This window comes from Hydra vulgaris, chromosome 06, assembly GCF_038396675.1.
Source record: "Hydra vulgaris chromosome 06, alternate assembly HydraT2T_AEP".
Lineage (NCBI taxonomy): Eukaryota > Metazoa > Cnidaria > Hydrozoa > Anthoathecata > Hydridae > Hydra > Hydra vulgaris.
Window position 1 is genome coordinate 45,420,220 of NC_088925.1, and position 13,429 is coordinate 45,433,648.

At 28.2% G+C, this 13,429-nt stretch overlaps 1 protein-coding gene across 4 annotated transcripts in view; it reads left to right on the forward strand.

The window, feature by feature from the left end:
• The first annotated feature begins 7,325 nt into the window (after positions 1-7,325).
• The window catches only part of LOC100200367 (serine/threonine-protein kinase PAK 6), a 32,955-nt gene continuing 26,851 nt past the window's right edge, over positions 7,326-13,429 (forward strand). Inside the window, exons 1-4 of one of the 4 annotated variants that reach the window (XM_065800273.1) lie at positions 7,348-7,453; positions 7,854-7,978; positions 8,532-8,586; positions 8,947-9,710. In XM_065800273.1, coding sequence (XP_065656345.1) covers positions 8,955-9,710 — 756 coding nt within the window. In that variant the 5' untranslated portion in view covers positions 7,348-7,453; positions 7,854-7,978; positions 8,532-8,586; positions 8,947-8,954. Of the gene's footprint in view, positions 7,454-7,851; positions 7,979-8,531; positions 8,587-8,946; positions 9,711-13,429 lie in introns of those variants that run through there. The other 3 variants (XM_065800272.1, XM_065800274.1, XM_065800275.1) reach the window with 3 other exon arrangements.

Genomic DNA, 13,429 nt, shown 5'->3' on the forward strand with positions numbered 1-13,429 from the left:
ATTTATGTTTGCCAGGGTAATATTAATAAATAATTATAAGTTTTGAATGAATTACTTAAATTGTTACTATAAAGATAAAAATAATTTTTAATTGATTTTTTTTGTCTTTTTTAAAAAGAAACAACATGTTCCGATTAAGGAATCAAAGTGTTCCAATTTAGGAAACCGGTTGCCTGGATTGAAACAACATGGTATGTACACAAAAACATCACAAAACACATAAATTCTTGGGCATTTTAAAGTGTTCTTTTGTTAATGCCAGTGTATTTATTAAATTTTTTTTGTCAGAAAAAATTCATTCATTATACAGTGCCGGTTTTAGCACTACCAACGCCCTGGGCGAGATTTCTACGGCGCCCCTAGCTCAATTTAACCCCATTCAAAAAAAGGCAAAGGGTAAAATAACCAATTAGTTTCGCCCCTTTATTTTCGGCGCCCTGGGCCATCGCCCAACCAGGCCCTACCCTAACGCCGCCACTGTAAATACAGTATTGGACAAAACATTTGCAACCAACATCGAACAATGCTAAAAAGTGTTCTTAATTTTACATGTCTTAAAAACGAAACGAACTATACTACCACAGCAAACAGTTCAGGAGTCTGGAGTCATAGCATGCCATGACATGAGCAATCAGCTGACAGGTGACAGCACACAGGCAGAATTTCGTTAACAAGTGCCATTTTGCAGCGGACAAAACAAGTGCAACTTTTTTGGTTTGTTTCATTTTCTTAAGTATGGTCCGTGTCAACGTCACGGAAGTTTTTTAATAATTAAAGGAAGTATCCAGAAGTTTCCAGAAGCATGCAGAAGTTTCCAGAAATTTCCAGAAGAAGCATCTGGAAGCATCCAGTAGCATCCAGAAATATCCAAAAACATTCAGAAGCATCCAGACGCATCCAGAAGCTTCCAGAAGCATCAAAAAGAAGCATCTAGAATCTTCCAGAACAGGTTCACACAGATTCATTTTACTATATAAGAGACATGTAAATCGACATGTAATTCAGTCAGTATATGGAAGTCAATCAGTCAGTATTATCAAGACAGTTTATCGAAGTGAGTTTTATCAAAGTGTTTTATCGAAGAACATCAATACAAGAAGTGAAATACAACAAGTGTTTCATTACACCAATACAGTACACATCTAACCAAGACGCTGTCTTTCACAGAGCATTATTGTATCATCACAAGGAATATATAACACGGTAAGCCTTGAGAAGCGTGATTATTTATTTTTATTATTTTTATGACTTCAAGTGCAAAAATGGCTCCTTAGAACTTAGAAAGAAAATTATTGGCGATTACGTAAGTGGAATGTCACAAAAAAGTATTTGTGATAAATATCGCGTGAAAAAATGGACCGTATCAAGACTATGTTCCAAATATCGTTCTACGGGGAAGTTGGCAGCAGATACCAAAGGTGGAAGACCGCGTTCCACCACTTCTAGAGAGGATTCTATGATCGTCAGATCCGTCAAGAAGAATCCCTGGATATTATCAGTCGAGATACAAAAGCAATTAGAGCTGCCTGTATCGGACCGAACAATCAGACGACGTGCTGTTGAAGCCGGATTGTTTTCTCAACGCCCTGCAAAGAAACCGCTGATTTCACTAAAAAACCAGAAGAAAAGACTACTGTTTGCTACATCTCATATTGAATGGAATGTGCAGAAATGGCGAACTGTCCTGTTTAGTGATGAATCGAAGTTCAACATCATTGGGAGCGATGGCATTTGCCGTGTACGTCGACCGGCCGGAAAACGCCTCGATTTACGTTACTGCCATAAGACCGTGAAGCATGATGGAGGCAATGTAATGGTCTGGGGGTGTATTTCTGCTAACGGTTTAGGTCTTATACATAGAAACGATGGAATAATGGACCGTTTCATGTATAAAAATATCCTGAAAGATGTTTTGTTACCTCATGCTGAATGGAATATGCCAATAAAACGGGTTTTTCAGCAAGACAAAGATCCGAAACACACTGCAAAAGTAGTCAAGCAGTGGTTTTGAGACAACCACCTATCGGTGATGGATTGGCCACCTCAATCTCCGGATCTCAACCCTATCGAGAACCTGTGGGAGATCGTCAACTGCAGAATTAACCATGAAGGTGTTCGTAATAAGGATCAACTGCTTGAACAAATCCAAAAGGCCTGGGCAGCGATTCCACAAAGTTTCATTGATCACCTGATCGAATTTATGCCTCGAAGATGCATGGCTGTGATCGACAACAAAGGATTCGCCACAAAATATTGATAGTGAAATACAGCTTGGTCAACATTTTGTCGAGTTGCACTTGTTTTGTCCAGAAGGAAATCAACTTTTTTTAATACTTTTGATTAATTTATTAATTTTCGTGTACAAATAATAAACTTTGTGATGAATAAAACTTGAAGAACTTTGTCTCTAAACATTTACATAGTTATTTCTCTAAATTGAAAAAATGCAGCACTTTTATATAAAGAAACTAAACTAGCATTATTTGGTTGCACTCGTTTTGTCCGATACTGTATATATATATATATATATATATATATATATATATATATATATATATATATATATATATATATATATATATATATATATATATATATATATATGTATGTATATATTATTTTAAAAAACGTATATATATATACATATATATACTAGCTATATATTATTATAAAAGAGTAGTTAAGCGAAACAACAAAATTCAAATAATAAATGAACTTTTTTTAACAAAAAATTTTTTTTCTTTAAAATGTTAATAAGAAAATAGTAAATAGTACAAGAGGTCTTTCAGTATTTTCATCAGTAGTATTATTCTCTCAATATCTGTTATCAGTAGTCTTTGTTTTTTCTCAGATATCTTTGACATTTTTTATGATTCTTCATGTAACGCCATTTTTATTACTAAACTTACATTTACTAAATCATCTTTGATTATTTTGAAAAACGAAGAATTAAAACCTTCAATATAAGTTTTAATAGCTCGAAAACAAATAAGGAAAGTAAATATATATATATATATATATATATATATATATATATATATATAATATATATATATATATATATATATATATATATATATATATATATATATATATATATATATATATATATATATATATATATATATATATATATATATATATATATATATATATATATATAAACTAAATCGATACAACAATCTAATTGTTTTGTCTATTTTTGATTCATGTGGGAAATATAATATCACTTTAAAAATTCTTATGTTACTTTGTTTGTAATTAACTGAGCGATTAGGTTATTTAAGTGGTAGGTTTATTTTTAATGTTTTTTTCTAAAACAATGTATATTGAGTTTTATCTACGTTTATTAGGTATTTGTTAGTTCTGAACCAATGACTTATATACTACACCTAATATTTTGTTATTTTTTAGTGATTCAACTCTTTTTTTATACACACCACAATGGCATCATAATTTTCTATAGTAACCCGATATAAAGACATACATTAAATTTTAGGTACTAATCAGTCAATTTAGGTACTAATTAGCCCAGGTTTGGTTCAAGATCTACAGGATCACCCTGCTACTGTTATCATGTAACCCAATACTACCTGCCCCATGCCTTTCTGTCTTGTTAATTTGTGAGTTGTTTTCTTTTAGGTGGTTCCAACTATGCAATAGCCTCTATAAGTATTTCATTTTGTATTTCTCACCCTATCATTGCACAACTTTTCTTTCTTTCCTAAAGCTGAATGGAATTCTTTTTTTGATTTTTTTGGTGACGATCCTTGGGCTGATGTCTTTTCTCTCTCCGCTAATAAATGCGACTTTTATATAACTTACTGGATTCAAGCAAGAATGGAAGCTCTTATTCCTTCTTGTCCGTTTAAGTCAAGTCTCATTCAATTTGACGGTTTTTGATTTCTTGTGCAACTTCTATATCTAGTTGTAATCAACTTTTTCATTTCTTTTAAGAAAAAATCTGGAGAACAAACGCCTATTTATTAATCCAAGAAATCAATGTAAAAAGGTACTATCTGATGCCAAGCTTTATTATTTCCAGTTCTAAATCTCGTATCGTATTTCAGAAGTTAACCTCTTGAGACATTTGAAAAATTTACTTGTTATTAACAATTGTAAGTCAAACATTCCATCTCTAATTTATAGGATTGATCATATTACTTCTCTTAAGGATAAGGTGGAACTATTTACAAAGAATTTTTCTTCTGTTTCAACTCTTGAATATTATAGCCACACTCTTACTGCCATTCCAGTTAAAAAGGTTAATTCATTGTTAGACATTCAAGTTACTGTAAAAATTTAAAGACTTGGCCTACGCAAAGTATGGCTTGATGTAGAGAGTGTATTAGTGTTTATATTAGATGTTTTGTGCAAAAATAAAGATTGCTATGTGATTAAAATGCTGCAGTATGTGCTTGACTCGTTATTCAGCAAAGTTGCATTTTTTTTAATTGTATCTGTCCCTTTATGCACTAAGAATTTTTATTTGATTAGTTTTTTTACTCGCACTTCAACCCTTTGGAACTCTCCCCCATCTTCATATTTTTCTGACTCAAACAACCTACAACTTTTCAAGTTTTCTGTCAACCGTTTCTTTAGCTCTCTAACTCTTATTATCTAATAATAATGGTATGCAGCCTTGTTGCAAGCGAACTTGAATTAAATATGAAAATATATTCAAAATAGTGTTTGACAGCAATAAAAATAACTATGCATATTTATTATATAATAAATATATAAAATCTATATTAAAAACATATATTTTAAAAAGTAATAGTTTATACTCTAAAGCCTTTGTTTATCATTTACACCTCTGTTAATAACACTGTTTATAGCTTTGCTTAATAGCGATATAAGTTTTGCTGAGACACAATTTCCTGTCTAGGGTGTGGTTGATAAAAATTTTTATTTAATCTAAATATAAATTTCATAAGCATATCGTCGTCATTAACTATTGAGCTTATTTTTCATCCAGAATAATTTAATTGCTTTTTGACAGCAAAACTCTTGGATACAAGACCAAGCGTCAAAATTATATAATTTACTTTTTAATTATTTATTAAACCGCAGCTAAAGCATTGTCATAGCATCGTTCCTATATTGTTGTATAGAATTGAATGGATTGAATTAATATTATTTTTTCATGCTAAAAATGATTGCTTCAAAAACCTGTCAATTCTAACTACTGATACCTTAGTATTTTGTGAACCTCCTAGAAACAAAACACCAAAACAATTTTCTCTTTAATTCACCCGCGTCATTTTCTGTAAAAAAAGCATTCAGTATGGATTGAATTCTTTTTGTATCAAAATAGGTTTTCTATATTTTTCTGTACTGTGCTATAAAATTCTTAAAAAACATTTTTAAATTGTAAAAAGAATCCTATGTATATAAGTCCAGTATTTTAAAATAAAATAGTTTGAAACAATTAACCTTATTGTTATTAATAAGTTTGTTTGTAAAGTTTGTCTAAATGCTACACAATACTATGTGTCAAAACTTTTATAATATTTCCGTCATTTTGTGATATTTCTGGTGTTAAACAGTTAAATTTGTGAGTACATTACTTTGATAAAGAAACAAACGTTGTAAGGGAAGACTATCTAGAATTTGGTCTAGTGGCAGATGTGCAAATGGCAAAGGATTAGTGAAAATATTGTTGGATACTCTGCAAAGTATATTTGTTTACGCAGTTAATATTTACTGACGACTATGCAGCTTTCAGGAAACTTTTTGAAGTTATAGAAATAAAAAGTTAAAATAAAAACTATATAATATTTTGCAACTGCCCTAGGTGAAGGTAATGAAAAGATACATCAATCGATATATACAGATTTTAAGTTATATTAGCTTCTTTGCCAGTTACTTATACAAAAATCATTTTTGACTTCTTCGGGGTTGAAAACATAACTGAGAAATACAATAAACAAAAACTAACTTAATGAGTTAACATTACTAAACATTTACATTGGCACATAAGTATTTTTGAAGAAATTCTTGAAAATAAAACTAGAAAGAGTAGCCGTACGGCTACTCTTTCTAGCTTTTCAAATTTTGAAAATAGTGTTTAAATCAGTCTAACACGTGTTAGACTGATATAAACACTATTTTCAAAATTTGAGTTATACATATTTATGAAAAAGTAAAATAGTTTATTTTAAATAATTATTTGGAAAATTAATTACGGAACTCAGTATACAATGTCACGCATGTTCCATCAAACCAAAAGCCACAACTTTTTGGGGTGTAAGTTGTAAGACAAATTTCTATTCTGGTTTACGCAGAGCACCCAATTTTTAACTTATATAATAATTGGGTCAAGCAAGTTAGCGGAGATGTACTTGATTCACAAGTGATTAAAACGATGATTTATTTTAGCCGTTTTTAATTGATACGAAGATATACTACCCTCCCCTGACCCCGTAAATCAAGTATTGAGCAGCCGTGGCGCAGTGTTAGCGCACTTGCCTCAGAAACAATGGATCCCTGGTTCGAACTCCACCTCTGGGAAAGTTTTGCAACATTGGTTAGGAAGGAGGCGTGAACTTCCTATTAAATGCTCTTCTACGTTGCTCTGTGATAAGACCGTAAGGACTTCTTGGGGCACCTAAAAAAAAAATTAAAAAAAAATATTTAAAAAAAGTACACCTTTGCCGCAAGGTAAACAATTTAACATAATACAACAAATTATAAAGATGTCCGCTTAATAATCTAGTTGACTAGCGTTTTAATGCATTGCCGTATATGATTTTTTGAGTTGTCCATTTTTTTGCAACATACAGTAGTTGCAAAGCAGAAATTTTAAATGGCATGATAGTTGTTTCACGCCATATATATAATCAAATTGTGAAAACTGCAAGTAGCTTCCAAAACTTTCTAGTAGTTTTCAGAGAAGTTTTTTTTTTTTAATCAACCAATATTTTATTACTTTTTGGCTTAATACACTCAGTGGAATTATAACTGCTTATGCTAATAATATATATGCTTTTGATACTAGATTTCTAGTGGAATTTAAATGGAAAAAATGACATGGAAAAAATCAACATAAGCAAGTATGAAATATTTTGCACAAATTAAGTTGTTTGCGCACTCAAGCTTTCATTGAGACAGTTTTTGTGGGCTCAGATTGATACAACAGGAAGTTAGTGTTTGGTAAAATTCAGAAAACTGCGTTGTGTTATCGATCAATAGTAGAATAGTAATAATTTTTTTAATAAAAAGTGTAAAGCCGATCATTCGCCGACTAAATCCCTTCTTTTTAATGAGAGTTATCGTTTCTTAAAAGAACAAACAGTTGTAAGCATTGTCAAGACATTAAAAATAAGATTTTAAGATATTTTTTTTGTCATTGGTTTGGCTTTTTTTTTTCATGCGCTATTTTAAAATTTTTCACTCAATTGAATTATTTTGCACGATGAAATTCATAGAGGATTTTTCAGAGTTTTCAGAGGTAAAACAAACGTTTTACCACTTTTTCTGGCTTTCAAACTATTGCATTATGCTCTCTTGTGAAGTAATGAATAAATTTTGAATTTTATTCTTCTGCGGGGTAGGTAAAAGACAGGGTCAGATGCAGGTGTGTAACACACGTTACACATTTTGACAAAAAAAACGTGTTACTCCTCTCAATCGCTAAAAAATAACTTATCAATTTTGCGGTTGCTTTAGTAATTATATATATATATATATATATATATATATATATATATATATATATATATATATATATATATATATATATATATATATATATATATATATATATATATATATATATATATATATATATATATATATATATTCTTTCAATATTAATATTGGTTAATTGTATCTATTATTTTTTGATTTAGACTTGCAGGATCCTTTTTAGTGAATTAAAGAAAATGTTATGAGGTGCTATAGAGCTAAGTTAAGGCGCTATGATTGGCTTCCGAACTTAACTACCGCTTAAACGAATAACGTTCCTGACTAACAGGTAGCATACAGGCGTTTTCTTAAATAAATCTTAGAAAACAATCTTAATAATAATATATCTAAAGTTGGTTTTTGAAATAAAAGTGGTTTGTGAGAAACAATCTGAATATCTATTTAATACGCTATTTAAAAATTATCAAATACTTTTGTATATCAAAAGTTTTTAATTCTCATTGATATTTTATTTTTATTTACCTTTTCTTTATGATTTTTTATTATTGACATTTTCATTGTTGTGTTGCGAAAAAGCTAATAATAGTATAGCATATTATATGAAATTTAATTATCATTTGGCATGATATATATGTATATATATATATATATATATATATATATATATATATATATATATATATATATATATATATATATATATATATATGTGTGTGTGTGTGTGTATATGTATATATATGTATAAATATATATATATATATATATACATATATATATATATATATATATATATATATATATATATATATATATATATATATATATATATATATATATATATATATATATATTTGTATGCAAATTCTGTTTACTTATTTTAGGTTCATTCAATTTTATGATATTTGAAGTAGCAATTAAAGTCTCTGAATTGTTTTTGTATGCAACTTAAAGATCTATTATGATATTAAAATTTGACATAAAATGCTATACAGTTGTTGATTTTTGTTAATACTATTATTATTATTATTATTATTATTATTATTATTATTATTATTATTATTATTATTATTATTATTATTAATATTATTATTATAATTAATTATTATTATTAAAATTGTTGTTATTATCAATATATTTATATAAAACTAGTTTTGATCAAAGCATATATTTAAAGATTTTTTGAAAATTAATTTTAGCAATAAAAAGATTTAAAAGTGTTAACTTATATAGGTGTTTACAACTTTCATGGTTTCAAATTTTGTATAGTTATAAAAACTTCATTAAAATAAATTTTAGTTACTAGAATGACTAAGGGTAAGAAAAGACTACGCAAAAAAGATATAGGGTTGCCACAAAATTTTCAGCATCAGTTTCATATGACATATGATAACAGAGTTGGCAATTTTGTTGGTGTTCCTCCTCAATGGAAAAAATTTCTCGGCAAAGAGTTTGAACGCCCTCAACCAATTATAGACCCTATGTATGTTACAGATATTGAACCAGGAACATTAGTATTACAATCACAGTCAAGCAGCAAAATAAATCATATACCAAATCCAGGTAGAATTAATATAGCACGTTCTAACTCGTTACGTCAACTCTCTATAAAAAACAAAATAAAGGAAGAGACTAAAGTTAATGATGTTTCGCAAGAACAAAAAAATGAAAGTATAGATTTTGATAGAAATCAAGCTTCATATAAAAGTCTACCAAAAAACATTTATTCTACTCAACGAAAAGAATATTTGGACTCTAAGAGAAGTAACGATTTAGTTGATAGTAGAATAGAGCACAATTCCTCCAAACCTAATATTAGTAATGATACCCAAAGTGTTTTGCCACGAGACGATGTCTTTATTTCTCATGATGAGTTTCGAGAAGCTTTAGAATTAGTTGTTTGTAGAGATGATCCGAAGCTTTTTTTTGAAAACTTCGTAAAAATTGGTGAAGGCTCTACTGGTATTGTTTGTATAGCTAAAGATAAAAGATCTGGAAAACAAGTAGCCGTCAAAAAGATGGATCTCAAAAAGCAACAACGAAGAGAGCTGTTATTTAATGAGGTATTTAAAAAGAATTTTCAACATGCTAAATTATTAATAAATAATTTTAGTATAATGCTTTTTTTTTTTTTTTTTTTAAAAAAAAATTTTTATTGGTGAAAACCTTTTAACAATACTATTGTATCTATCAGATTATTGATTTTTGTTATATTATTTGGTTTACTGTTTTTTATTTATTGTTTGCTCTCACTTTGTAGAATAATAACTTAATATACCCTAACCACCCCCACCCCTCCCCTATGATTTAAGGTTTACATTAAATAATTATATTAGATTATAGGATTTTAGTTTTTTCGGTAGTATGATTTTTAGTAGCATGATTTTTAATTCTTTGTTTAAATTCTTTGGTTTGAAAATAAGTAAGTTAAAGAATTTTAAGTTTTTGGGGGTTTTAGAAATTTCAATTAAAAGATTGATTTAAATAAATTGTTGGTTGTCTCCTATAAGTTATTTAATTATCTTCTAATTTTGTTGTTAGCATGTGTTGTCTTATATTGGAATATATAAACTTTTCTGAAATTAAATCTAGTTTGGTCTTGTAGTTATTTTAGATTTTTTTTGTATACACAAAGAGTACACCACAGTTGGTGGTGGGTGAGTATTACTGAAATTCCAACATTGGAATTTTATTAATGTTATATAATGGAAGCATTTGTTTAATGAAATTTTGTTTTTGGTGTTCAGACTAACACCAACTATATACTTTGTTAAAAATTTATTGTAGTGAGACTGCACAGGCTATTGTAGCCCATAAGTCACTGAGGAAAGATGTTGTAACCAAGTTGAAGATGTTGTTTTGTGTTGATTTTGAATAATGTGAAAAAGATGTAATGCTAATAAACACTGGCTTATGTCTGATTGAGGGTGGATAATTTCATTAAAAATAAACCTATCAATGACCTTAGTGAAATTGCTTTTGTTGTTCTGTTGCTGTTCCTCTTAATGGTACCACCTATACCATCAAAATAAATATTCCCATATTGCTAAAAATACCCAATCAACTCACATTAATCAAATGTTTGTGGTTTAGATTTAAAATTTTTTATTGTTTCTAAAATGAACAAAATATCCATTAGAGGAATAGTAAATTTTATTGATATCAGTTAAATAATATTAACGTGATCTTCTTTTAAAATTTATGTACAAAGCATGCATCACAGTCATTATGATCACTTGAAAAATAGAAGGACTAGTGCTGTATATCTGGTTTAGAAACTTTCCCAAAGATTAAGTTAATATTTTCTGTTTCCTCAATCTCACATAATTCCTTATCTAAAGTTTTTTTTTAAATGTTATTCACCCCCCGAATGCCAAGCAGGCCATTACAGTCAAGGAGGCTACCTTATTGTGATTACAATCCTTGTTCAACTTCTTAACTTCAAAATATCAATTGACAAACAAAATTGCTATTCGAAGTTAGTTAAGCACAGTATACCAGGGACATGGTGAGGTACTGAGGTACCAATCTTAGTACTTCTTGGTTATGAAGCAAGTGCTCTACCACTACAGCATAATCTTTAGGCGGTCAAAACTTGGAAGTTTTGCACATCTATGAACCATGAATTTGTTTTTGTTTGTATCAAATACTAATTTTGCAATTAAATCTTTATATGTACCATTTGATAGCATTTACAAGCAGTGTTAAGTTTTTATTTGGGGCAACCAATGGGTATAGCAATAGTCTTATTTTTGTTTTTTAAGTCTTCTAGAGATATTATATTAGATGTTGAGAAACTTTATAATATTTCGCAGATTTCTGACACCAAAAATTATGTGTAAGAATTAATGTTTTTTTAGTGTAACCAAACTTTAAATTTTTCTGTTATTAAAACTTTCAATTGATCAAGAATCATTTGTGTTTATTGGTAGGATGACTAAAAAAATTGGGACTAAACCAAAATTATCAATATATACAAGGGTGGTTCAAAAAACAACTTTTTTAAAAATAGTCTGCTACACTTAACTAAATGTGTTCTATATAATACAAAAACACTAGGTTTAAAATTTTTTTGAATAAAAAATATTTTTAGGGGTGTCTCAAGACCCTTAAAAATTCGACAGGTCTCTAATATTTTGAAGAAAAAAAAGTTTTTTTAAAGTATGTCAACCTGGTACTATTAAAAAAAAACTTAAAAATATTGACTTTTTTTATTTTCATCTTAAAAGCAAAACTTTTATGTAAATTGATTATTATTTTTTAAGTTTTTATATAATTTCGCTTCTTTTGAGTACCAGGTTGACATGCTTTTTGTTCCTCATATTTTGAAAAACTTTTTTTTTCAAAATATTAGGGACCTGTCAAATTTTTAAGGGTCTTGAGACACCCCTAAAAATATTTTTTATTCAAAAAAATTTTAAACCTAGTGTTTTTGTATTATATAGAACACATTTAGTTAAGTGCAGCAGACTATTTTTAAAAAAATTCTTTTTTGAACCACCCTAGTATATACTCCATAGATAATTACTATTCCTTTTTCCATTTTTCATGTAGACTTCAACAAATTTACAACATGCAGACCAGAAAGACCTATCCTTAAAAACCTATAAAAAGTGTGACATTCTTAAATTTGTTGCTTCCTTCATCTTGCTTTCCTGATTTATATAATTTGCAATCTTTTAAGTCGTCTGTCAATCGTTATTTTGCTCTACAAATTTATCTTTTCTCTTTCAGTAACTTCCAACTCTTATAGTGGTTGCTTGCAGCCTTGTTGGAAGCAAAGATGTAAAAAAATAAATTTTTTCATACATAAAATAATTGTTTTTTATTCAAAAAGTAATATATATATATTTTTAGAATATAAGGGGCGGCTGGGACACCCTAATATATATATATATATATATATATATATATATATATATATATATATATATATATATATATATATATATATATATATATATATATATTATTTTGTAATTAACTAATTTATTATTTTTCTGCTCTTTTAAGAAGAAATATATATGTATAATTTTGTAATTAACTAATTTATTATTTTTCTGCTTTTTTAAGAACATCGAGCACTCTATTTTGTAGAACACATTATATATATATATATATATATATATATATATATATAAAATATATATATATATATATATATATATATATATATATATATATATATATATATATATATATATATATATATATATACTATATATATATATATAGTAATGGTATATGAGTTGCAAATAGGATACAAATCCTATTAAAGTCATATAATGACTATAGGCAACTATCTATTGAATTGTCAAGCTTTCGTTTGAATTCATTCATTGAAGAACAGTTAGTTATTGCATCATTAAGTGCATTTCAATGCATAGCAACACGATTACAAAAAAAATGATATTGTGGATCACAATTTCTGTTAAATTCGCGTACAAATTATTCTTGTTTACCACATCGAGCTGGGCGAATGACAGGTTTAGTGTGCCAAGTAATGATGGTAAGACATTTATCAATTTTAAACTTTTGAATTAAGTCTCCTCTTATTCTATGATCCTCTAGTTTTTGAATTTAAAACATGATGCATCTCTCTGTGTAACATATTCCATGTTAGGTCTGACATATGTTTTGTATAAATTGGTTCATAACACTAAATCCATTGATACAAATGTTTTTTTTTAACATATTGAGCGTTCTGTTAGCTTTATTACTAGCATGGATAACTTGATGAGAATATTTAGCATCTCTTGAAACGAATATACCAAGACTTTTT